Source organism: Canis lupus, chromosome X, assembly GCF_003254725.2.
Source record: "Canis lupus dingo isolate Sandy chromosome X, ASM325472v2, whole genome shotgun sequence".
In the NCBI taxonomy this organism is placed as follows: domain Eukaryota; kingdom Metazoa; phylum Chordata; class Mammalia; order Carnivora; family Canidae; genus Canis; species Canis lupus.
In genome coordinates this window covers 12,926,255-12,948,843 of record NC_064281.1, presented here as the reverse complement: position 1 = coordinate 12,948,843, position 22,589 = coordinate 12,926,255, and the positions used below count along the sequence as shown (strand labels likewise).

Genomic DNA, 22,589 nt, shown 5'->3' with positions numbered 1-22,589 from the left:
AGGACCTGCCAAAAGGAATGGTTTTTAATTTTAAAAGGCTGTTTAGGGACGCCTGGGTGGCTCAGCAGTTCGGTGTCTGCTTTTGGCTCAAGGCGTAATCCTGGAGACCCAGGATCGAGTCCCATGTCGGGCTCCCTGCATGGAGCCTGCTTCTCCCTCTGCCTGTGTCTCTGCCCCCCTCTCTCTCTCTCTCATCAATACATACATAAAATCTTAAAAAAAAAAAAGGCTGTTTAGAGGATCAAAAATTCCCAACACTAAAGTTAGCCAGCCCCTCACTTTGATTGATTGTATGTGCTTTGTGCATCTTCGAATTAGATCGTGCCCTGTATGCCTCTCTACATACCTCATGCTAATACACATAGGGGCAGCCAAGACTTGTGGAAATGCAAAAGTATAGTCTTCTAAGTTTGACAGCAGGTAAACTATAGAATTTTTCTTTTTTCTAAAGGCAGAAAAAAGGTATGCACAGGAGTCTAGACACACCAAATGAGTCTTCTGCTACCCAGTCCCAGGGTAAGGGGGTGCTCCATCCTTTCTCTAAGGCCCGAGAAACCAGCCACCTGCAGCTGTCCTTGCAGTTGTTATACACAGTTATGGTCACACGGGCAACAAAATACACAGAAGCGGTTAAATTTATCATACATATTTACTTAATCTATACAGAATCGAGTAGATAAAATCAGATTCACATTAGTGAAAAATCTCTACAAAATGTCTTTGAAAAGCAAAACAAGACTGCCTCTGAACAATTCGTATCCTCATGAAAGACGTGGGCTGTAAAAATAAAGCCGTGTGTTTAGCACAAACTAGAAGATCTCTGCATCATTTGTTTTTCACAGTTATTTCCATCTACAGTCTGAAAGAGGTAGATTTTTCTGCAACACCTGAGAATTGAATTGTGATAACCAGGTGTAATAAAGGCAGTTGCATACAGAACTAAAAAACGCTGGTCTTAAGACCAAGAAATGTACTCCTAACAAGTCTGAGGATGAAATGGTCCATGATCCAAGACCCAAGTGTTCTCTACTCCTTGGAGTCTACCGCCACTATAAATAATACACAGCAAGATTCCATGATGGTGCAACAAATGCAGTCGAAGTGAATGGGACATTTAAACCTTTTCTGGACCAGCCTAACAGCATTACAGTGTTCTAGAATACGGTGGATACAGGGCGTGCTACAAAGCCACAACACTGGGCTGGTGAGGTGATTGCTTCAGGGGGGTGTCCGCAGAAGGGCCCATTTGTTTTTATTCACAGGGTAATGGGAGGAAAGATTCTGAAGGGACACCTCATGCATCCCAAAGAGAATCGAGCTCCTTTAAATACCATGATCGCATCTAGCTACAAAATACATAGTAAGCCAAAAGCAGCAGGCCAAGGACTGTTAATCACATTGCTTAGAAAGCCCTTGAAAATATGCAACAGGTCCAAGATTTACATCTTCCACACAGGACAAGCACCACAAAGAAACGTGGTGGGCTACACGAATGGCTTTAACAGTAAGAGCTGTACATCCAGCAGAGTTCTTGTGAAACATGATTAGTACTAATTTAAAAGTTGATTATATTTCTGATATATACCTTCGTTTCCTCTAGGGGAAATGAGTCCAACATATCATCTAGTAGCAGAAAGGAATATTTATACGAGGCCGTTGGAGGAGGGGATTGTTTTTGCTTCCGACTCATTTTGACAGTAATGAGAGAACCTGCTCTGTGGTTTTCTTTTCCTCTACCGTCTGGCCCCTTGATTCCTATGACCAATGGCGGAAGCTTATCAGACAACTTTCAATTCTTTCAACCCACTTTAGACCATGAATACAACAGGACTTTACAAGACCGCTTTAAAGAGAAAACCCTTGTTAACTGGACAGAACGGACTCAATTCGGCCCAGTGAGCAATTGCAGTCTCAGTTTGATAGTTTTGCTCCATGAAATGTGCTAGTATCAATTGTGGTAAAGTATTTCAATGCAAAAGTCCAAACTTGCATGGTGTAACCTGACTTATCATTTGCGTAACTCAGCCATATTCAACATCATAACACAGGAAAGTTAAGGAACTAATTCAGAAGTGACATGCTTCATATGGAAAGTTCCCCCAGTCCAAGTAGAGAGACCTTGATAATACTGGCTTTTTTCTTAAAAGGACCGTAACTAAGAAAAGGGGTGAGAACCAGACCAAAAGCATAAGTAATAGATCCAGACTACTTAAGACTCTGCCAAGTCTTCCCACAGTTAATAGTGTGGGTTCCAGTCTTTGTTTTGGAAATAAAACCCGTTGTGGTTAACATGATCCACAATTAAAATTCCCTTTTAAAAAAACCTGGAGAGGGCAGCCCGGGTGGCTCAGCAGTTTAGCACCGCCTCCGGCCCAGGGCGTGATCCTGGAGACCCGGGATCGAGTCCCGCGTCGGGCTCCCTGCCTGGAGCCTGCTTCTCCCTCTGCCTGTCTCTGCCTGTCTCTCTCTCATGAATAAATAAGTTAAAAAAAAAAAAAAAAGTTAAAAAACCTGGAGAGCTTTGCTATCGGGATTTGCAAAAATAGTTGATCACCAAATTTCAAGTAGCCAGAAGGCATCAAGGTAGCAGAGGGACTTCTGCTTAATGAGAGCAATACACCAACCTCACCCTCCTTGTCTTCAAATGACCACTCCTGACGCTGCCTTCTGTAGAAGGGGAGGACGCCTACCCAAATCCCAACGTGAAAGCCAACATACCACCATACTCCAGGGTGACCATCTGGGGTCCAAGTTCAAACGGGTTCTGGTTCTAACCTGAATCCAAAGCAGTAGTAGTCACATAACATTACCTTGTTTTGTTTGTCCAATGAATTGCCTGTATATGCGACTTTAAAAGTGACAGCTTTATGTACTTAATCTGCCAAAACTTTGAGTATTTGAGGCTTGCAGCCATGTCAATTTGTCAAGTGATAGAAGTATTACCAAAAAGCTAATTTGGATCAAGGATGCTATACTTATTTCTGACCCAACCCAACTTTATTTTTACTTAGCATTTAAATGGGCTAGGAGACAAAACTAATCAGATTTTTTTTTTTTAGTATTATTAATTGGGGGGGGCCATGTTTGAATCAATATTGTTTTCACATCAAGGAACCATTATCAGAACAAAGTTCCCTTGTGATGATCGGCCCTGTCTCCAGTGAAATCTGAATAGTTCTGTGCAGGGAACAGGGAAACTAGGACAAGGCGATGGTCACATGCATTCCAATGAAGGGAAATGAGGCAGATGTGCAACACGGCTGAGGAAAATGTATAGAGGAAAACTATTCAAAACTGCTAAGCAGCCTCCTGTACCACATAAGTCCAGTAGTTCTAAGAAAATACAGATATGGTAGAAAAAGTAAGAAAATTTTCACCACAAAACCAATAGTTACTACTAACAGAAAGTTATACACAAAATAGAGCTCTCGATACAGTGATCATACTTCCTTTCAGTCAACGGACTCGATACCTGGCCCCGCGCCCGCAGACATGGCCGTTTTCTCCTTCGCGGCCTTGGGTGCAGCCTCCAGGGGGCCTCCAAGGGCGCTTCTGGAAGCAGTGTTCAGCTCCCTGGGGGCCGCCAGGCCAGTGCAGGGCTGTGTCCCAGGCAGCGCCGGGTCTTCGCCCGCAGCTCTCCCGGAGACCTGCTCCTTCAAGACCTCCACCTTCTCGTTGAGCTCGTTCCTCTCGGTCTGAAGAGCCCTGCACAGCTTCTCTAACCGGTCCAGTTTTATTTGAAAGGCCTTGTACTCTTTATCACGGACAGTTTTCTGTAAGGAAAAAAGCGGATTTATGTAACCTCACTGAATACCAATCAGGTTACAGGATACAAAAAAAAAATGAACCAAACTGAGCCATGTTTAAAAGTGTTTTAGTCCCCCAAGCGCACCGCCTTTCCGCACACACCACCTAACCATGTGGCTAGCTTCGCTGCATACCGATCTGATCTACCTGTACCAGGTGATATTTAACGGCTAATACTGTCCTAGGGTAACAAAATGACCAAAACCCACTTTTAGAAACATTCGGTATTGGTCAACTATAAAAGAAATTCAAGATAGTCCTCACAAAGCTAAAGATGAAAAAAGTAAGGGCCTGATTAAAGAGGAAAGGATTCTTTTCTACATAGATTTCTCTTGTTCTACCAATTTTTAGATAACAAGATTCAAGATGAGATTTTGTGTTTGTAAACGATACATTTCAGCGGGTTAAAAAAAAAACATTTTGCTGCTTCTTTTGAAGACTCAGTCAAGGCAAAAGGAAAGGCACCGAGGAGTTGTCCGCATCCGGCACTGGGCAGTGCGCTCAGGCTTCTGGAGGTGGGCCCTGCAGCCGCCGCCGCCGCACGCTTGTGAGAAAGGCAGATTCTGCAGCCCCACCCCAGAACCAGTCACAGTGGGTGAAACCGAGCCATCTGGGTCTTTCCAAGCTCAAGCGTGATGCAAGCCCCAGCCTGAGAAGCCACTGCTGTAGAGGAAAGCAAAATCTCCGTGCTGTGGCTATCTGCGACAGAAGGCCGCACTCCTCAGCTGCGCGGCGGGAACCTAGTACCTCACTCAGGCCCCCCACCTGCAAGCCTCAAAGACAGCTGCAGGTTCTAGAGAGCCATCCTCCCAGCCCCGGCTCTGGCCAGAGCCCTCAACTACGGCGGTGGGGACACCACATGCCCCCTGCCCTGTTAGGTGCTTGAGCTTCACGAGTCCCCATGACAACACACACACCTTAACCATGGGAAACCTCCTCACCTCTTCAGCCATTTGCAGAAGTGCTTTGTTATTGTTTTCCCATTTGGTACGCCAGATTATTGTTTCTTTTTCCAGTTTTTTAATTTTCTTTGTCATCTGTCAATCAACACAATTGCAAATGTAAATTCGAAGTTCCATTTCTTAGCTCTACCCCCGTCCCACCACAAAAGCTTGCTCTACCCCACCCCCATTGTGGCACCCGCCTCGTCCAGCTGACAGCTGTGCCTGTCCATCGGTGCTAGAGCTGATCTCAGAAGCTCCTACGGTGGCAGCAGCAGGAACCAAGGTAGGGGTTTCAAATTATGAGAAAAACGAGTCTGATCTCAATTTCAGAGGCAGGAGCACATGGAGGAAGGGGTCAGACAGCACACTGAACTCTAGCTTAGGCTGGAGTGCGTCTTTCCTCCCAGCTGTGGTTAACAAGGGACCTCCTTCCCCAGGCTGTACCAAAAACCTGTCCGTGTCAGTTTCCTAGTCATTAAATGAATTCATCTGGTTCTTGGAAGGATCGGGGTTTCCAGCTCCCCCAAAGACTCAGAATTGGTGATCTCCCACAAACCTCCAAGACCACATCAGTTTCAGAACTATAGGCAGTGTCACTTCGGTAACACTCCAGTGAGCAAGAAAGAGACCGTAGTGTATCATCAGCTTTGGGCATTCTCAGCACTCACGAGGCTGACTTCAGGTTCGGCTAAGATAAAACATGCCCCCAATAAGGGGAACATTCTTAAACCTAGACTTCAAGAACCCAGTTTTCAGAAATCACAGTGAGACTTCTCTGTGCCTGTCACTGAGCCCCATTTTCAAGATTCCTTCATGCACTGTTGACTGTGCCCCAGCTCTGATTCCAGGTGGGGCACTGAGCCAGGTGCTGTTATAAGGGACACCAGGATACAACCCTGTGCTGAGTGGGTCATTACCCACAAAACTGTAACACAAGGCAGGGTGGGACAAAGGCCATGGGAAGAACTCATGAAGACCTGGGTTTGGTGCTAAGCCACGAGCAGAGAGGATAGCGAGCGGAGCGCATGACTCCAGCTCCGTCCGGCCCCCATGGTGAGCACTGGCCGGCTATGGCACTTGCTGTGTAGAAGAGTGGCCCTCGAAGGACTCTTCGGGCAGAACGAAGACGCACCTCACCAAATTCTCCAGACTACTGAGTCTAAAAATACCTGAAGGTGGTAATTTGAGCACTTAAACATGGCCAAAGCGCCGTCTGAAATACTCCTCTTTATGGAGGGTAGGTATTTTTGTCATTTTTAATGAGGAAGACCCAGAAAGGTTAAACACTTGCCCACAGTCACGCATTATATGATGTAATTGGGACATTACCCAGAGCACACACTCCCAGCCACTATAGAAGATCTAGTCATCTACTGAATGCTTTCAAAGTGCCAGGCTGTACTTCTCCCCGACCCACCACCATTTTATAAAGCTCCATTTGAAGGGGAACGTGCCACATAAAATAAGGATGAATGGATGAATGGACAGACAGATGGATATGTATGGAAATATTCTGGTTCTCCGCTTGGTATCAAGGATATCGCTTTCCTTAATGTAGGCAGGAAAATTAAGCAGAAGCCAAAGAATGAATGTGTGTGGTTGAAGGAGAAAAAATTCAGTGGGAGTACAGCTAAAAGAAAAAAGCTAAAAATGTATAAACACCAGGACACCTGGCTGGCACAGGTGCAGAGTATGTGACCCTTGATCTTGGGGTTGTGAGTCTGAACCCCACGTTGGGTGTGGAGATTACTTAAAAATAAAATCTTAGGGGACCCCTGGGTGGCTCAGCGGTTTAGCACCTGCCTTTGGCCCAGTGTGTGATCCTGGGGTCCCAGGATCAAGTCTCACACCGGGCTCCCTGCATGGAGCCTGCTTCTCCCTCTGCCTGTGTCTCTGCCCCTACCCCCCTCTGTGTCTATCATGAATAAATAAAATCTTTAAAAAAAATAAATAAAATCTTAAAAAAAAAGGAAGCACAGACATATTTTGGTTCATTACAGATATGTAAAATATAAGTACACATATTCAATTACATATATATACAATTACTGTTCTGGGCTTGGATGTCTTTAATCTCCAAAATCACAGAGCTCTGTGAAAGAGGGGTGGGGTGTCACTTGAGTGAATACAACAAAAAACACAACAAAAAAGAAACCACTTTGTGTGTAACAACAAACTATTTAATAGAGGAATTCACTTTATTAAAGATAGTGTTTAAGAGCATAGAGATTACTAGCTACATGGGGCACACCAAAGGGGAAAATGACGAAATGGGATGCCACTGGAGGATCAGAAAAGAGGAAATGAAGACTACTTGTAACAACGTCAACTCATCCAGGTAGTGATCATGCTTAAAACAGCTTCTTCTATAAATTCCCTTTTAGGTAATATTCTACTAAAAATATGCAAAAATACCTTTTCCATTTCCTGCCGGAAGGTTGTAAACAGTTCGTTGCTTTTTGCCATCGTAGTCTGGAATTCTTCAAACTTATCCATATAAAGAGAAAGCTAAAGAAGAAAAAAGTATGAAATATTCTGAGTTCTAGGTAAACAATTTAAACATTCCAAAAGACTTTCTAAAAGGACATAATATGGTTGGTTACACATTAGTTACTTATTACAAGTGACAGAAATAAACACGCACCCAGCCCCTGGCTACTAGACAGAGACAGCTGAAGTTCTATAACCCACTGAAATTCACTGCAACTTAAACATCTTCAGATGTAAATACTAAAAATGTACAAATATTTACTATCTCCAATCCACCAATTATAATAAAAACTAAAGGATGTAGTTGGTATAACTACAAATTTCATATAACTAATCCTTCATGAACTACCCTCTCTCCTTATATTTGAAAAATTGTCCGTGGAAAAAGAACTTTCTTTTAGAATACCACCTGTACAGTTCTTAGCTTGATATCAAGGATAGCTCTTTCCTTAACAAAAGAAACAGAAGACAAAGCACTGGCTTGGTAGCGGGGGAGAAAGAATTCAGTGGGATGAGGTCCTTTTGATTGGTTTGGGTCTTGGGGACCATGGCTCTAAAGTTCAAATATTGGAAATTATCCTGCTTATAATAACCTTAATAATAACCCTGGTGTGTTGTAGAATATTAAAAGCTTTAAATGCATGTTCATAGCTTTTTTTCTTGAAGATGGAATATCCAGGTAGACTGCCCCATCTGAGAGCTCAAGGCTGGCCCACAGTGGGTAGTTAGTAAGTGGGAACTACCATCACACCTGGATTTACATGCCTGCCTTACAGAACACTGGGTCAACCAACACCAATTTGACTCCGTCCTCAACAAATGCTGGAAACGGACATGGTAAGAGCATAGAATGAGACCAACTTTTGACGAGAGCCACATTTAGGGACTAGGAAAAGAAAGATGTGACAGCAAAGGAAATAAACTAATCAGATTAACACAACTCAGGGTAACAGAGATCACAGACAACAGAAGTTGCAACGGTAACAGTCCAACAGAATCAGCTGCCTGGGAGCTTCATAGAAGGATCCTCTGGTGCTTTGCACTGGACTTAGCAATGACTCCCACATTAAAGTCTATCTTCCAAAGCTTATACAAATAGACTTTATATGCCTTTCCCACATTAATACTCTTCTCCATTTATATGGACAACTGAGTTTATAGAGCTAATAAGGGGTTCAAATTCCCTAGAATCAATCTAGCACAATCCTAAGATACAGTGGAAAGTTCTAAAGACTTCTTGAATTTTCACTCTAGGTTAGGTTAGCTACAGGAAAAGAGCATCACCACATCGTAAAACATGCCCAAAGACAAACTAGCATTGAGAAGAGGTACTCCTAAAGATTCGGACCAGTCTCCATGTATCTGCATTTTAGAGACCGTACATTACGTATACATTAATTACATAATAAACTTAAAATGAATAATATTTTTTCAACAGAACGTATCTAGTTACTTGGAAAAGGGTGAACTATCTATAGGTAAACACTTTACTTGTCCATAAAGACACAGGAAGTCTTTCCTGTACTTTTTCTTTGAGTGGGGAGGCAGCCTCTGCTACCCTTACTCCACATAAGACAAACACCGAGAAAGACTGCATTAGACAAACTCAAAAGGAGTTTGGGTTGAAAAGCAAGGAAGCAACAAAGAAAAGCCTCGGTCCAGATGGTCTCACGGGTGAATTCGGCCAAACACATAAAGAACGAAAGCCAATTCTTCTTAAAGTCTTCCGAAAAACTGAAGAGAAAGGACCTCCTCAACTCATTCTATGTAAGGTTAGCCTTCACTCTGGTATCAAAGCCTGATAAGGATGCCAGAAGAAAACTATAGGCCAACATCCCTGATGAATATAGTTGCAAAAAACCAAAATACTAGCAAACCAATTTCAATTGCACATTAACATCATCCCTGTGATGATGCAAGGATCATTCAACATACACAAAGCAATAAATGTGACATTCTACATTAATGAAGGAGAAAAATCATGAGATTATCTCAATAAAGTACAGAAAATGCATTTGACAAAATACAACATCCATTCACGATATAAATACTCAACAAACTGGGTATAGGAGCATACTTCAATGTAATAAAGGCCATACATGATAGACCCACTGCTAACATCGTACTCAACAGTGAAAGGTTTAAAGCTTTCCTTCTATGATCAGAACAAGGCAAGGATTCCCACCCTCACCACTTCAATTTAACACGGAATTCCTAGCCAGAGCAATTAAGCAAGAAAAATAAAAGGCATCCAGATCAGAAAGGAAAAAAATAAAACTGTAATGTCTGCTGGTGACATGATCTTATATATAGAAAATCTTGAAGACTCCACCAAAAAAATTTATTAAAGTTTCAAAATGTGAAACCAGCATACAGAAATCAGTCTCATTTCTATACACTAACAAAATATCTGAAAAAGAAATTTTAAAAACCCTATTTACAATAGCATCAGAATAAAATACTTAGAAATAAATTTAACCAAGGATATAAATCAATCTACTCACTGAAAACTAAGACACTGATGAAAAAATTTGAATACAAAGTGGAAGATATCTTGTGTTCATGGATCAGAAGTTAATATTATTAAAATGTCCACACTACCCAAAGCCATCTATATTTAATCCTTATCAAAACCCCAATGGTACTTTTACAGAAATAGAAAAAAAAAATCCTAAAATTTGAATGGAACCACAAAGAGCTGGGATAGCCAAAGCAATCTTGAGAAAGGACAAATCTGGATGGAGGCACCATGTTCCCTGACTTCAAACTATACCACAAAGCTAAAGCAATCAAAACAGTATGCTACCAGCATAAAATCAGACACAGACCAAAGGAACAGAGTTGAGAGCCCAGAAATAAACCCATACAATAGGGTCAACCAATATTTGAAGGGAGCCAAGAATACTCAATAATGAAAGGATAGTCTCTTCAATAAATGGCATTGGAAGACTGGATGCCTGTCTTAATACTATTCGCAAAGATTAAAGACTTAAACATAAGACCTGAAACCATAAAACTCCTGGAAGAAAAAAAACATAAGTAAAAAACTTGAAAATGGTCTCAGAAATTTTGGCTATGATACCAAAAACACCAGCAACACAAGCAGAACTCAACAAGTGGGACTACAGTGAACTAAAAAGCTTCTGCAGAGCAAAAGAATCAAGAAAATGAAAAGGCAACCCATGGAATAGGTAAAAATAACTGCAAACCACACATCTGATAAGGGATTAATATACAAAACAGATGAGGAATTCATGCAATTCAATAGCAAAAAAACAAATATAATCCAATTAAAAAATGGACAGAAGACTTGAATTAACATTTTTCCAAAGACCTACAAATGGCCCACAGGAACATGAAAAGGTGCTCAATACCACTACTCATCAGGGAAATGCAAATCAAAACCATAATGAGATGTCGTCTCACACCTGTTAGGATGGCTATTATAAAACAGACAAGAGATGACAAATACTGACAAGGGTGTGGAGAAAAGGGAACTCTTACGCACTGTTGGTGGGAAGGTAAGTTGGCACAGCTACTATGAAAACCAATATGGAGGTTTCTCAAAATTAAAAATAGAACTACTGGGGCAGCCCGGGTGGCTCAGCGGTTTAGCGCCACCTTCAGCCCAGGGTGTGGTCCTGGAGACCTGGGATCGAGTCCTGCGTCGGGCTCCCTGTGTGGAGCCTGCTTCTCCCTCTGCCTGTGTCTCTCTGTGTCTCTCTCATGAATGAATAAAATCTTTAAAACAAATAAATGAATAAATAAAAATAGAACTACTGTGTAATCTAGGAATCCTACTTCTGGCTATATAGCTGAAGGAGATAGAATCACTATCTGAAAGAGATATATATGAACACTTCTGTGTTCATTGCCAGCAATATCCAAAACAGCCAAGATATGGAAACTACCTAAGTGCTTACTAACAGATGAATGGATAAAGAAACTGTGATATATATATATATATACACACACACACACAATGGAGTATTATTTAGCCATTAAAAAAAAAAAAAAGAAATCTTGTCATTTGTAACAGGATGGACCTTTAAGGGATTATGCTAAGTGAAATAAGCCAGAGAACAGACACTGTATGATCTCACTTATATATGGAATCTAAAAATAAGCCAAACCCCTAGAAACAGCAAGTGGAATGGTAGTTGTCAGGGGCTGATGAGAGGGGGAAATCTGAAGATGATGGTCACAGGGTACAAGTTTTCAGTTATAAAAAGAGTAAGTTTGGAGAATCTAATGTACAGCACAGTGACTATACTTAACAATAATGTATCATATACTTAGAAAAGAAAAAGTAGGGAGAGCCGCCATTAAAATCACCATCTCCACAGCTCTGAGACTAGAACTGTATGGCAGTTAATAGGCAGTCTTTAAAGTAGGTTATGTGCTCACAGCACAAAATTCTGAAGATTTTAAGTTCAACTGTATGAAACTGCCATTTTAGTAGGTCAAAGGAGTATCAGCAATTTCATATAATTCAACTTAATACAAAAGAGCTATAATCTTAATATTTGTTTTTCTTTAGTTGGAAATTAACAGACACACGTGGAAAGAGACTGAGAAAGGGAGGAAATACCTGGGATATTGGAAAGGGGACACTGCAGACAGCATCACCAACCGTCCCAGTCTGCCTGAGACCTAAGTGTTTCCTGGGGCACGGGACTCAGTGCTAAAACCAGGAAAGTCCTGGGCAAATCAGAATAAGCTGGTCACCCTAAACTAAGAGGGAAATTCCAAGAGGGACACATGATCCACTCTCAGTTCTGGCTGGGAACAAGCACAAGCATCTTAGAGAAGATTCAAGGTATATATCAAATGAGCCATAGTTGCTGTTGTTTTTTTAATAACAAATGCTACTATCCCCTGCTGTCAAGTTACCTGCTGTTTTAGTTGTACTTCTTGCTGTTTCATTTGTTCATATTTGTGCCTCGATTCTGTTGCTTCTTTTAATAACTAGAAAACAGAAACATTCTGGCAAAATACTAATAGTAATTACAAATATGACTATGTCAAATGACCAGAGAGAGACTTAGGCTTAATCCTTCCACTCATTATTTTAGCAAGAACTACAAGTCTATAGATAAAACTTTCAGTTATATCAATTGTTCATTACCTATTATCTTCAATCTGTTCCACTTGTTAACACTCAGAAATGTTGGAATAATCTTTTACTGCTTAGAAAGAGTACCCTGGAAACCTAAGAATAGGTTTACAAAACTCGAGACTAAATTGTTATGTTTCAGGTGAAAATAATTAGAAGTCTGGTATTAGCAGAAAACGTGACTAGGAATCTTGACATCATCTAGGTGACTAGAAAGCCACTCTACTCCTTGAGAGTCAAGATGAGGCAGAGTGAAAGGATACAGAGCAAGGCAATGAAATCAGAGACCAGTTTCTGATCACTTCTTAAATAGAAAGGGAGAAGTGGATGAAAGCTTTTATACACTGGGTTTTTAAGAAAATTATATAGTGAAATTGCATAGTAATAAGCAACTGCTGAAATTCAGTCTCTGAAGTAAAATGTCACACATAGTCCAAATAAGCCCTAAAAAGTCATTATACCAACTACAAAGTATATACATGCAATCTATGTACATGTGTGTGACTGTATGAAACTTATACTCCCACTTTGGAAAGAACAACTGTTTCTTCAATTACGCACAGGATACTTAGTTCTCGCAGAAGGATTGTGCTGTATGAAAAATAGGTCTCTTTTAAGCCTAGACTCACACTCAACATGGTAAGTTCACAGCATGAGGGCCACTCACAGAGTCTTCATACCAGGCTCTCCTCAAAGCCTACACTACTTGAGTGAAAGCTGGATGAATAGTCCTCATTGCCATAATCACTTCTCACTTTTTTTTGGTTAAGTACATAAAGCTGAATTTGCAGATGTTAAATATACATACCCAATGAGATTCCACTGTATTCACAATTACTGACAGGCAATATAGTCTGAACATACACTCTGGGAACGATGCTGAGTGATTAGGCATAGAGAATTCTGTTAAAATTTTATCAGAAAATTATACCAGAGTAAGTAGACAAATAGTTTCCCTAGTTTCAAGTTATTTGTTTGGAACAAAATATAACAGTATACAGGAGACCAGTGTTTGGTAAGCTTGATATTAAATTGAACTGCCAAATGTGATGTGCTCAATATTGGTATAGTTCTTGAACATGGTGACCATTACACAAAAGAAGTGAAATAACCACAAAAAAGTCAAATGAGTGCAGATCTTTCCACTAACTTGGTCTAATCTCTCCAGTGTATCTTCTGTATAAAAACAAAACAAAACAACAACAAAAAAATACTTTCTAACACACACATGCCCTTCTCAGTCTAGAACAAAAAACCAGTTAGCATGACCCAGGTACTATATTAAGTTTAAATAATAGAAGTTTAAATGTTTTAAAATGGCTTTGATTATAATTTTGACAAAAAAAAATCTTTTTTTAAGAAAGAGAACTTACAAACTCTCTCTCTCTTTGATGTTTTTCATCAGCTTCTTTTATTAGCTGTGTCGTCTGCTGAAGCTTGGCATCCACAAGCTGTTGTTGTAATTCCTTATGTTTGAATACTTTATCAATATGCTATGGGAGAAGTAAAATTTCTTCCATCACTTAATGAAAAAGGAACACAATGATGAGCAAACAGCACAAGTTACAAAACTTTGCTTATTATCACACTGCTTTTCCTGCTTATACCACCACAGCCAAGGACACTGGGTCCCCGTGCTTGCGGAAGCATGTGCTTTCCTTCACCTTGCAAGCCCTCCTACACTACATTTGCAGTAAGGGAGCCTTCTTGCTACTATCCTGTACCCCCTTCTCCCTTTTGGAGGTGGGCTGTCAAGGAGCTTCATCAGCCATATACTTGTACTTCCTATTTCTGCCCTACAATGGAAAATGAGGCTCAAAGTGTATCAAGAAAAAGATGGATGAGGAGATCAAACTGTTCAACTCACAGACTAGACGCAGTAATTCCTGGATCTTTCTCTTCCCTTTAAATTTCCCCAAATTTCTCAGTTGGAGGCAGCATGCTGTCACATGACAGTTGGAGTGGCCCCAGGTCAAATCCTGGCTAGTGTGTGGCCTGGGGAAGCCATTCCCCTTGCTGAGTTTCAGCGCCCCCCTCTGAGTGAGGGGGAATCATGCTCTAATGCAGAGTGGTCTAAGCCAGTGCAGTGGTTATGCTGGGTAAGGTACCCAGTGCTCAGCACGTGTTAGAGATTTGGTAAAACGTCATTATAATTTCCAAATGAAATTGTTCAGTGGTTATTTATGTGCAATAAAGTCATGAGAACATCCCTTCTCAGATGTAGAAAGAGTAACTCTTCCTGACCAAAGAACATTTGATAACATCCAAAATAAGTAAGATTTGTGCTCACTTCGACAGCACATATACTAAAATTGGAACAATACAGAGAAGCAGAGCATGGCCCCTGCACAAGGATGACATGCACATTTGTGAAGTGTTCCATATTTTTGACCATGTGATGTGAGGAGCACTGGGTGTTATACGCAACTGATAAACTATTGAATACTACATCTGAAACTAATGTGTACTATATGTACACATTATATATATATTCTATATATATGTTGAATTTAAATAAAAAACAAGACTCACATGCAATGTGATTTAAACATACATAATTTTCAAGTTTTCTACATCTATGATGTGGCAGATTGTCACTTTAAAAAAAAATTATTTATTCATGAGAAACACAGAGAGGAGAGAGAGAGGCAGAGACACAGGCAGAGGGAGAAGCAGGCTCCATGCAGGGAGCCCGATGTGGGACTCGATCTGGGGTCTCCGGGATCACGCCCTGGGCCGAAGGCGGCGCTAAACCGCTGAGCCACCCAGGCTGCCCCAGACTGTCATATGAAACAAAACCAAAAGAATAATTTTGGGAAAATGGAGGGCTTTATAATCTAATACAAAAATTTATTCTCTAAGATAAAAAAGTTCCTTCAATAAACATTCTGTAAGAAAAAAAAAAGAATGAAGAGGAAATCTTTATGTTACAGACTCAAGATCAATCAACCAGTGAAACAGATGGGCTTTATTTAGACCTTGATTGAAACAGCTTAAAAAAAAAAAAAGGCATGCAAGGGGGACTTCAGAAAATTGAACAATGATTCGATATTTAACATTAAGTAATTACTGTTAACTTTTTTAGGTGTGAAAATCATATTGTGGTTGTGCTTTAAAAAAAATCCTTATCTTTTTGAGGTACACCCTCAAATATATATGAACAGAATAGTAGGACACCATGAGGTTGTGTCAAAATAACCAACGGCAGGGTGATGGGAAGAAAGCTGAAACTATGGTTTCATCTGCTAAAACCAGATGACATATTCTCTACTTTTAAGTCTATATTCTCCATTAAAAAAAAAAAAAAAAAGCACAAGGCAGAGAAGAGTGATTAAAAAGAAAATCTTTTCAGTAACAGTTTTTAGGGGCGCCTGGGCGGCTCAGTCAGTCGAGCTTCCAACTCTTGATTTTTGGCTCAGGTTATGATCTTGGGGTCATGAGATCGAGCCACAGGTTGGGCTCCTTGCTCAGTAGGGAGTCTGCTTGAGATTCTCTCTCTCTCTTAAATAATAAACAATCTTTAGGGCACCTGGGTGGCTCAGTCAGTTAAGTATCTGCCTTCGGCTCAGGTCATGATTCCAGGGTCCTGGGATCAAGCTCGTGCCGGGCTCCCTTGCACAGTTGAGTCTGCTTCTTCCTCTCCTTCTGCCCCCTCCCCACTCTTGTGCTCTCTCTTGTTCTCTCTCACTCGCTCTTTCTCAAAAATAAGTTTTTGAAGGTCTGAATGTAAGACTCTAAGTTAGTATGATCTAAAGTTTGCCTTCAAAACTGGATACAATAACCCATAGAGGTACCAATCTTTTTTTTTTCTTTAATCAGCTATTTTAATCTACTTACATAGGGTTACAACACACATAAAAGCATATTTCCCTAACTTCAAAGGCAGCGAATGCACTATTTAAAGTCTGATGCCTCTAATTCTGTCCATCTGACCTCTAAAAATGAGGAATCTTAAAAAAAAAAAAAAAAGGCTATTGCCTATTTGCTTTTAATAGACACTACCTCTGAACTTTCCAACTAGCTTGAAAAAGTCTTAATTGGAGGCCAATGACCAAGATTGGCAGGCATGGATCGTTCCAATAAACTTTACTTCAATGGGTATGAGAGCTTGGAAATAGGTTCTATTTTTCCTCCCAAATAGTATAAAACCCCCATTCAAAAAAAAAAAAAAATTAAAACAAAGGTGTAATACAACGGTAATGTAGACTGTACAGATTATTATCGATGTCTGAGTTACAGCATTATTTGGAGGCCAAATATTTATTCATTATTAGTGTAGATAAGGAGAAAAATTTGTATGCTAAGAACACCATCTTCTGGGATCCCTGGGTGGCGCAGCGGTTTGGCGCCTGCCTTTGGCCCAGGGCGCGATCCTGGAGACCTGGGATCGAATCCCATATCGGGCTCCTGGTGCATGGAGCCTGCTTCTCTCTCTGCCTATGTCTCCGCCTCTCTCTCTCTCTCTGTGTGACTATCATAAATAAATAAAAATTAAAAAAAAAAAAAAAAAGAACACCATCTTCTAATATCAAGTGGAAGACTAGTAGTACTTAACACGTCTTTAAGAAACTGCCTCACCTACCCAAATGTATGGACTCCTCAGCTATCTAAGTGATGACCCCCAAGACTCCTGTTCCCAGTGGCTGAGTTTTTCCAAAGAAAAGCCCAATGTCCACTATGCAGATATAAAAGTTCTAAAATATTCCATGACGGGAGTTTTCCTCTGATACCAAATGATGAAAAGTTCTTGCTAATAATGAGAAGCTGTCTAAAGCAATAAAACGGCTTTACCTCCTCTCTCAGGGCATACTGTTCAATGAGCTTCTTTAGCTTCTCCCCCAGTTCAATATTCTCCTGACGGAGTTTGGCGTTGTGTAGGTCATGCTGTTCCAGCTGGGCTTGGATTTCATTTAAAGTAATTTGGAAGTGTGCAGTGGCTTCTTTACGTCTTTCTTCCTCCTCTCGTGCCTGCTGCATATTTTCTTCCTTATTATCCAAAATAATTTCTGTTAATGGTATAGACCTATAGAGAAGATGCTTGTAAAAGAAGCTGCTGCTATGGGGGTTGTTATTGCTACCCTGAAGTGTTGCTTCTGAACTACCATTCCTTTCCTTTGACCAGAAGATGCTCATTTAATAAGCAGGCAGCTTTTCTTAAGTAGATAATCAGAGATGCAAACTGCCCTGCTGGAAAATGAGTGCCACCTGTCAATCTAAAATTCATCATCCTGAAAATAAATAAATACATTTAACTCAATGCATTTTACTGAAAGAGCTTGCCACACGGCCAGCTCTCCACCGTAGTTTCCCAAATACTCTCCTCACCAGTTACACAAAAGCATCTTAAATCTGCCTGACGAGAGAGACCCTTCCTGCAGCTTACTTTCTGGGTTACACCTAAATCCCTACAAGGCAAGGGACTAAAGGAATCCGTGTCTTGAAAACCTTACTTCCATCACTTGCCAAAGATACCAGTGTTAAAAGTTTTAACAGTTAAAAGATACAAGTTTTACATGTTTAAATGGCTATCAGTCTAATCAAAATGTTGATTTTCTATAGGAAAAAAATACCACCTACTTTAATGAATATTTAAATCCAAGGGTTCAAAAGCAAAGAGAAAACTAACAGCTCCCAGAGTAGGTAAACATCCATTTCCTGGGTGTTCCTATATTCTAGGACCTTGGACATCTGCTATGCTGGAGCAGTTTAATGGGAGCTACTGCTCAGTCGAAATCATACCAAAGCTGTAAATGAAGACAGGCCTGCCTCCAAGTCTCTGGCTCTTTTTCCTTCTCCCCCTGTTGGCATCAATTAATCTTTGGATACCTGCTCTTTCTTCCTTTATATTCAGCCATCATTTAAGTGTCATTCTAAAAGTACTTCGCCACTGGGTACTGGGGGGCAGGCAAGGGTGGTTTGGCAATGCAGCTTATGAACAGCCCCCAAGAAGCTCAATGGGTGTTTTCCCTCCACAGACTCAGTCTCTGCTTCAAGTCTGTTTCAACTCAGCTTCTCATACATGATAATTACCTCAGTGCTCAGAAAACTGGCAACTCTGAGCTTCCTAAGCCAGGGCTCCAGGCAAGTAAGCTGTGCTTTAAACATCAATCTCAATTAGATTCCCCATGACCAGGTATGAGGTTCATTAAGAAGCATCAGGCCAAGCAAAAGAGTAGTAAGGTGGTTGGTATCTGTCTCCATGTAGTGACAAGATTTATTTCAAATAGGTACACAGTGATTATAGAACAAGGTAAGTCAGTGTCAGTCCCTCCTGAAAAACATAAAAGTGAACCAACTAACCTTTAAAGTCTTATTGTGACGCTGAAGTTCCCTGCAAAGAGACTCTAGTTTGCTTCTTGCCAAGATAGCCTTGCTGTGTTCACTCTGCAAGTGAACTTTCTCTTTCACGATCTGGGCTTGCTTCTTCTGCAGAATCTTCATTTGCTTCTGAACATTCCTGCTTTCCTCCAGCTAAAATTAATAAGTACTTTACAATCAGGAAGTACAATGAAAACCTTTGAGTTATGGCTGGAGGAACTACAGTAAGAACTATGGAACACATTTTCAAAAGCCAAATATATTTTATTTAAATTATTTTGTGCCATATTACTCTGTCAACCTTCTCTCTCTTCCAGTTGTGATAGGTAAGTAAGCAAATAATTTAGGGTAAGAGAAAAGGAAGCCAATCTTAACCCATTTTTTAAAGTAAACTCTGCCCCCAAAGTGAGGCTTGAACTTACAACCCCGAGGTCAAGTCACATGCTCTACCGACTGAGCCAGCCAGGCACCTCTTATTCTATTTTCTTATTAAAAATTTTAAAAAAGGGGATCCCTGGGTGGCTCAGCGGTTTGGTGCCTGCCTTTGCCCCGGGGCGCGGTCCTGGAGTCCTGGGATCGAGTCCCGCGTCGGGCTCCTGACATGGAGCCCGCTTCTCCCTCTCCTGTGTCTCTGCCTCTCTCTCAATCTCTGTGTCTATCATGAATAAATAAATAAATAAATCTTAAAAAAAATAAATAAAAATTTTAAAATGTTTTTTGGAAAAACTTTAGAAATCAACAGTATCGTGTTTTACATTTGTGAAAAACACACACAGGCTGCTCTGTTGAAATGGTCCTCCAAATTAGAATAAGCAGCACTGGGGCGCCTGGGGGCCTCAGCAGGGTAAGTGTCTGACTCCTGATTTTGGCTCATGTTGTGATCTCAAGGTTGTGACATCGAGCCCCGCATCAGGCTCCACACTAGGTGTGCAGTCTGCTTACAAGTCTCTCTCTTCCTCTATCTCTGCCCACATCCCTCCCCCAGCTCGCGCACACATGAGCGCCCTATCTTTTTATAAGCAGCACTCAGGTTTCTTTGTAAGACAGGGGAATTGCTGCAATTTTAGGTTTGGAACAAATGAGTGTATTTCAAGGTTAAATCAACAATGACAGTTTAAGGCGGCCCTACTAACCTTTCACAGAAGGAAAGGAGCGGAGTGAATTTCAAGGGCAAGAGTGACACCTTGTGGCCTATCAAAATACACCAAGCATACATACAGGCCAGATGCTTACAGCTCTTAAAAATGTCCTTACAGAAATTCCTGCAGGAAAAATAATTTTTTTCTCTAATACTTTTGCAAAGTAATCTTAACAATGATTGTGGGCTGTAGCACAGTTCCAAGAAGCTTCCAGTCTGTACACACTATCTGTAATTCCATTGAGAGCTGCAACTCCCTCTGCCCTCCTGGACTCAGGGTAATCACAATCCTGAATCCCAAGCTCACAATTCCTTTGCTCTTCTCTTTTTATCTCCTTAGCGTGTGGTCCTAAAAGAATCGTTTTGGTTTCAGTTGTTTTGACTTTGTTGTGGCTAGTGCAACTGAAGAACTGAATTTTTTCTTGAATTTAAATTGAGCTTAAATAGCCATATGTAAGCGAATGGCTACCATCTTGGACAGCAAAGCTGTAGATTATATTGCTACAACCCATCCAAATTGTTGGCACAGATCAGGGGACAGCAAACCTTTTCTGTAAATGGCCAAAAAGTAAGTGTTTTAGGCTTTGTGGGCCATGTACGTGTCTGGTGCATCGTTGTCTTCTTTTTCTAAATACTTTAAAAATGTAAAACCATTCTTACCTTGTGGGCGGTACAAAAACAGGACTCACTAGATTTGGCCCACCGGTTGTAGGATATTTCACATAAAAAATATACCACACACAATATGCTTTACTGATCCATTCTCAGGTCAATGGGCATTTGAGTTGTTTCCAGACTTTATTACTTAAAATGATACGAACACTGTCCTAGGAGTTTCCTGGTATACACATACAAGAATTTCTCTGGGTACAAACCTAAGAGTGGGACTGCTAGGCAGTGATTAATGTTCTGTTTCACATGACAATGCCAAACTGTTTTCCATAGTGGCTGGCAAACTTATTCTCCCATCAGTGACTTATAAGAGATCATGTAGACAGAAAAAAAAAGAGAGAGAGAGATCATGTAGATAGATGCACATCCTCTCCAAAACTAAGTACAATCAGAATTCTTAATTTATGCCACTACAACAGACATAAAATCGCATCTCACTGCAGTCCAGATTTGCATTTCCCTGATCACTAATAAAGCTGAACATCTCTTTATAAGTTTATGTACCTTTATGTTTAGGTATCTTTGTATCTTCGTGTTTTTCTACTTATATAAAATCTCTCTTACATGTCTCTTGCCCAGTTTTCCACTGAGTTGTTCTTTTCATACTCATTTGTAGGGATTCCTTATTCTTGAAACTAAATATTCTGTTGGTTGTATTTGTTAGAATATGTTCTTCCCAGTTTTTTAATATGTCTTCTTATGGTCTTTTGAAGTGTCTTTTGCTGAATAGAAAGTTAATTTCAGCATAGCCAATTTTTGCAATCCTTTCTTTGATACTGCTTTTTGTGTTATAAGAAATCCTTCCCTTGGGGTGCCTGGGTGGCTCAGTGGGTTAAGTGTCAGACTCTTGATATCCACTCAGGTCATGGTCTCAGGGTCATAAGATCGAGCCTCACATCAAGCTTAGCACTCGGCTGAGAGTCTGCATGTGGTTCTCTCTCCCCCGCCCCTTTGCCCTTCCCCTGCTCTTGCTCTAAAATAAATATATCTTTTAAAAAATCCCTTAACCCAAGTTTACAAAAATATTAATGTATCTAAATAAATATAAATATCTAAAATTTTAAAGCTTAAGTTTTACATTTAAATCCTTAATTCATTTGGAATTAATCATTGTGTATGGTATGTAAGAAACTAATTTCTTTCCCATAAGAATATACATTTAAAAAAAAAGATTTATTTATTTAAGTAATCTCTACATCCAACATGGGGTGCAAACTCACAACCCTGAGACCAAGCATGCTCCACCAACTGAGACAGCCAGGTGCCCCAGGATATACACTATTTACATTCCATTCACTTCATGAGGAAGGGAATTCTACCGCAAATACACCAATAATAGGGATCCCTGGGTGGCTCAGCGGTTTAGCGCCTGCCTTTGGCCCAGGGTGCGATCCTGGAGTCCCGGGATCGAGTCCCACGTCGGGCTCCCGGCATGGAGCCTGCTTCTCCCTCCTCCTGTGTCTCTGCCTCTCTCTATGTCTATCATAAATAAATAAATAAATAAATAAATAAATCTTAAAAAAAAAAATACACCAATAATAGATTCCATGAAATGCTCTTCTAAATTGTCAACTGTTTTTTTCCCCCAATTTTTCCCAGTAAGTTGAACCTAAAATTTTATAAAGAGCCAAGAATAGCTAAGATGCTTCTAAGAAAGAGTATTAAGACTATATACATACCCCAGCAGATATCAAGATTTATTATTACACTATAGTAATCTACACAAATTGACTCAGGAATGGGAAAGAATAGCACTATAACAGGTCCTTAAGAATCGTGTTACAAACCTAATGGTATCCACACTTAGCAAGTGAAATGTGAGGATTTCAAAAACCCATGTTATCTGGTAAATGTAGAGGCCACAAGGTCTCCCCAATGGATTATCCCAATTACAGCACAACATGCCATACCACCTACTCTATAGGACTTTTCTACTTATTCATGCCAAAAGGACCAGTGATGTCAGATGATGCTGTCACAAAAAGGGGAGAGGACAGTGACGGCGAAAGGGAAGTTTTCTAAATAAATAATTCTTAGGAAAAGGCTACTATTGATGGTTTCACTGCTATATACCTATATACTCTACCTTTTAAAAGAAATGAAT

General features: G+C 40.5%; 1 protein-coding gene and 1 non-coding gene across 5 annotated transcripts in view; one reads left to right on the top strand and one right to left on the bottom strand.

Annotated features, from left to right (window-relative positions):
- Window positions 1-630: 630 nt before the first annotated feature.
- TXLNG (taxilin gamma) overlaps window positions 631-22,589 on the bottom strand; it is a 56,172-nt gene continuing 34,213 nt past the window's right edge. For 3 of the 4 annotated variants that reach the window (XM_025437401.3, XM_035711343.2, XM_049107951.1), the window contains 7 exons: window positions 18,658-18,828; window positions 17,149-17,343; window positions 13,731-13,850; window positions 12,135-12,209; window positions 7,167-7,259; window positions 4,749-4,844; window positions 631-3,773 (listed from right to left, as the gene is read on the bottom strand). In XM_025437401.3, coding sequence (XP_025293186.1) covers window positions 3,453-3,773; window positions 4,749-4,844; window positions 7,167-7,259; window positions 12,135-12,209; window positions 13,731-13,850; window positions 17,149-17,343; window positions 18,658-18,828 — 1,071 coding nt within the window. In that variant the 3' untranslated portion in view covers window positions 631-3,452. The remainder of the gene's footprint in view (window positions 3,774-4,748; window positions 4,845-7,166; window positions 7,260-12,134; window positions 12,210-13,730; window positions 13,851-17,148; window positions 17,344-18,657; window positions 18,829-22,589) is intronic. The other variant, XM_025437410.3, reaches the window with a different exon arrangement.
- Window positions 14,640-14,746, top strand: LOC112655941 (U6 spliceosomal RNA). The gene has a single exon (XR_003133979.1). It is a non-coding gene; the product is annotated as a U6 spliceosomal RNA (small nuclear RNA).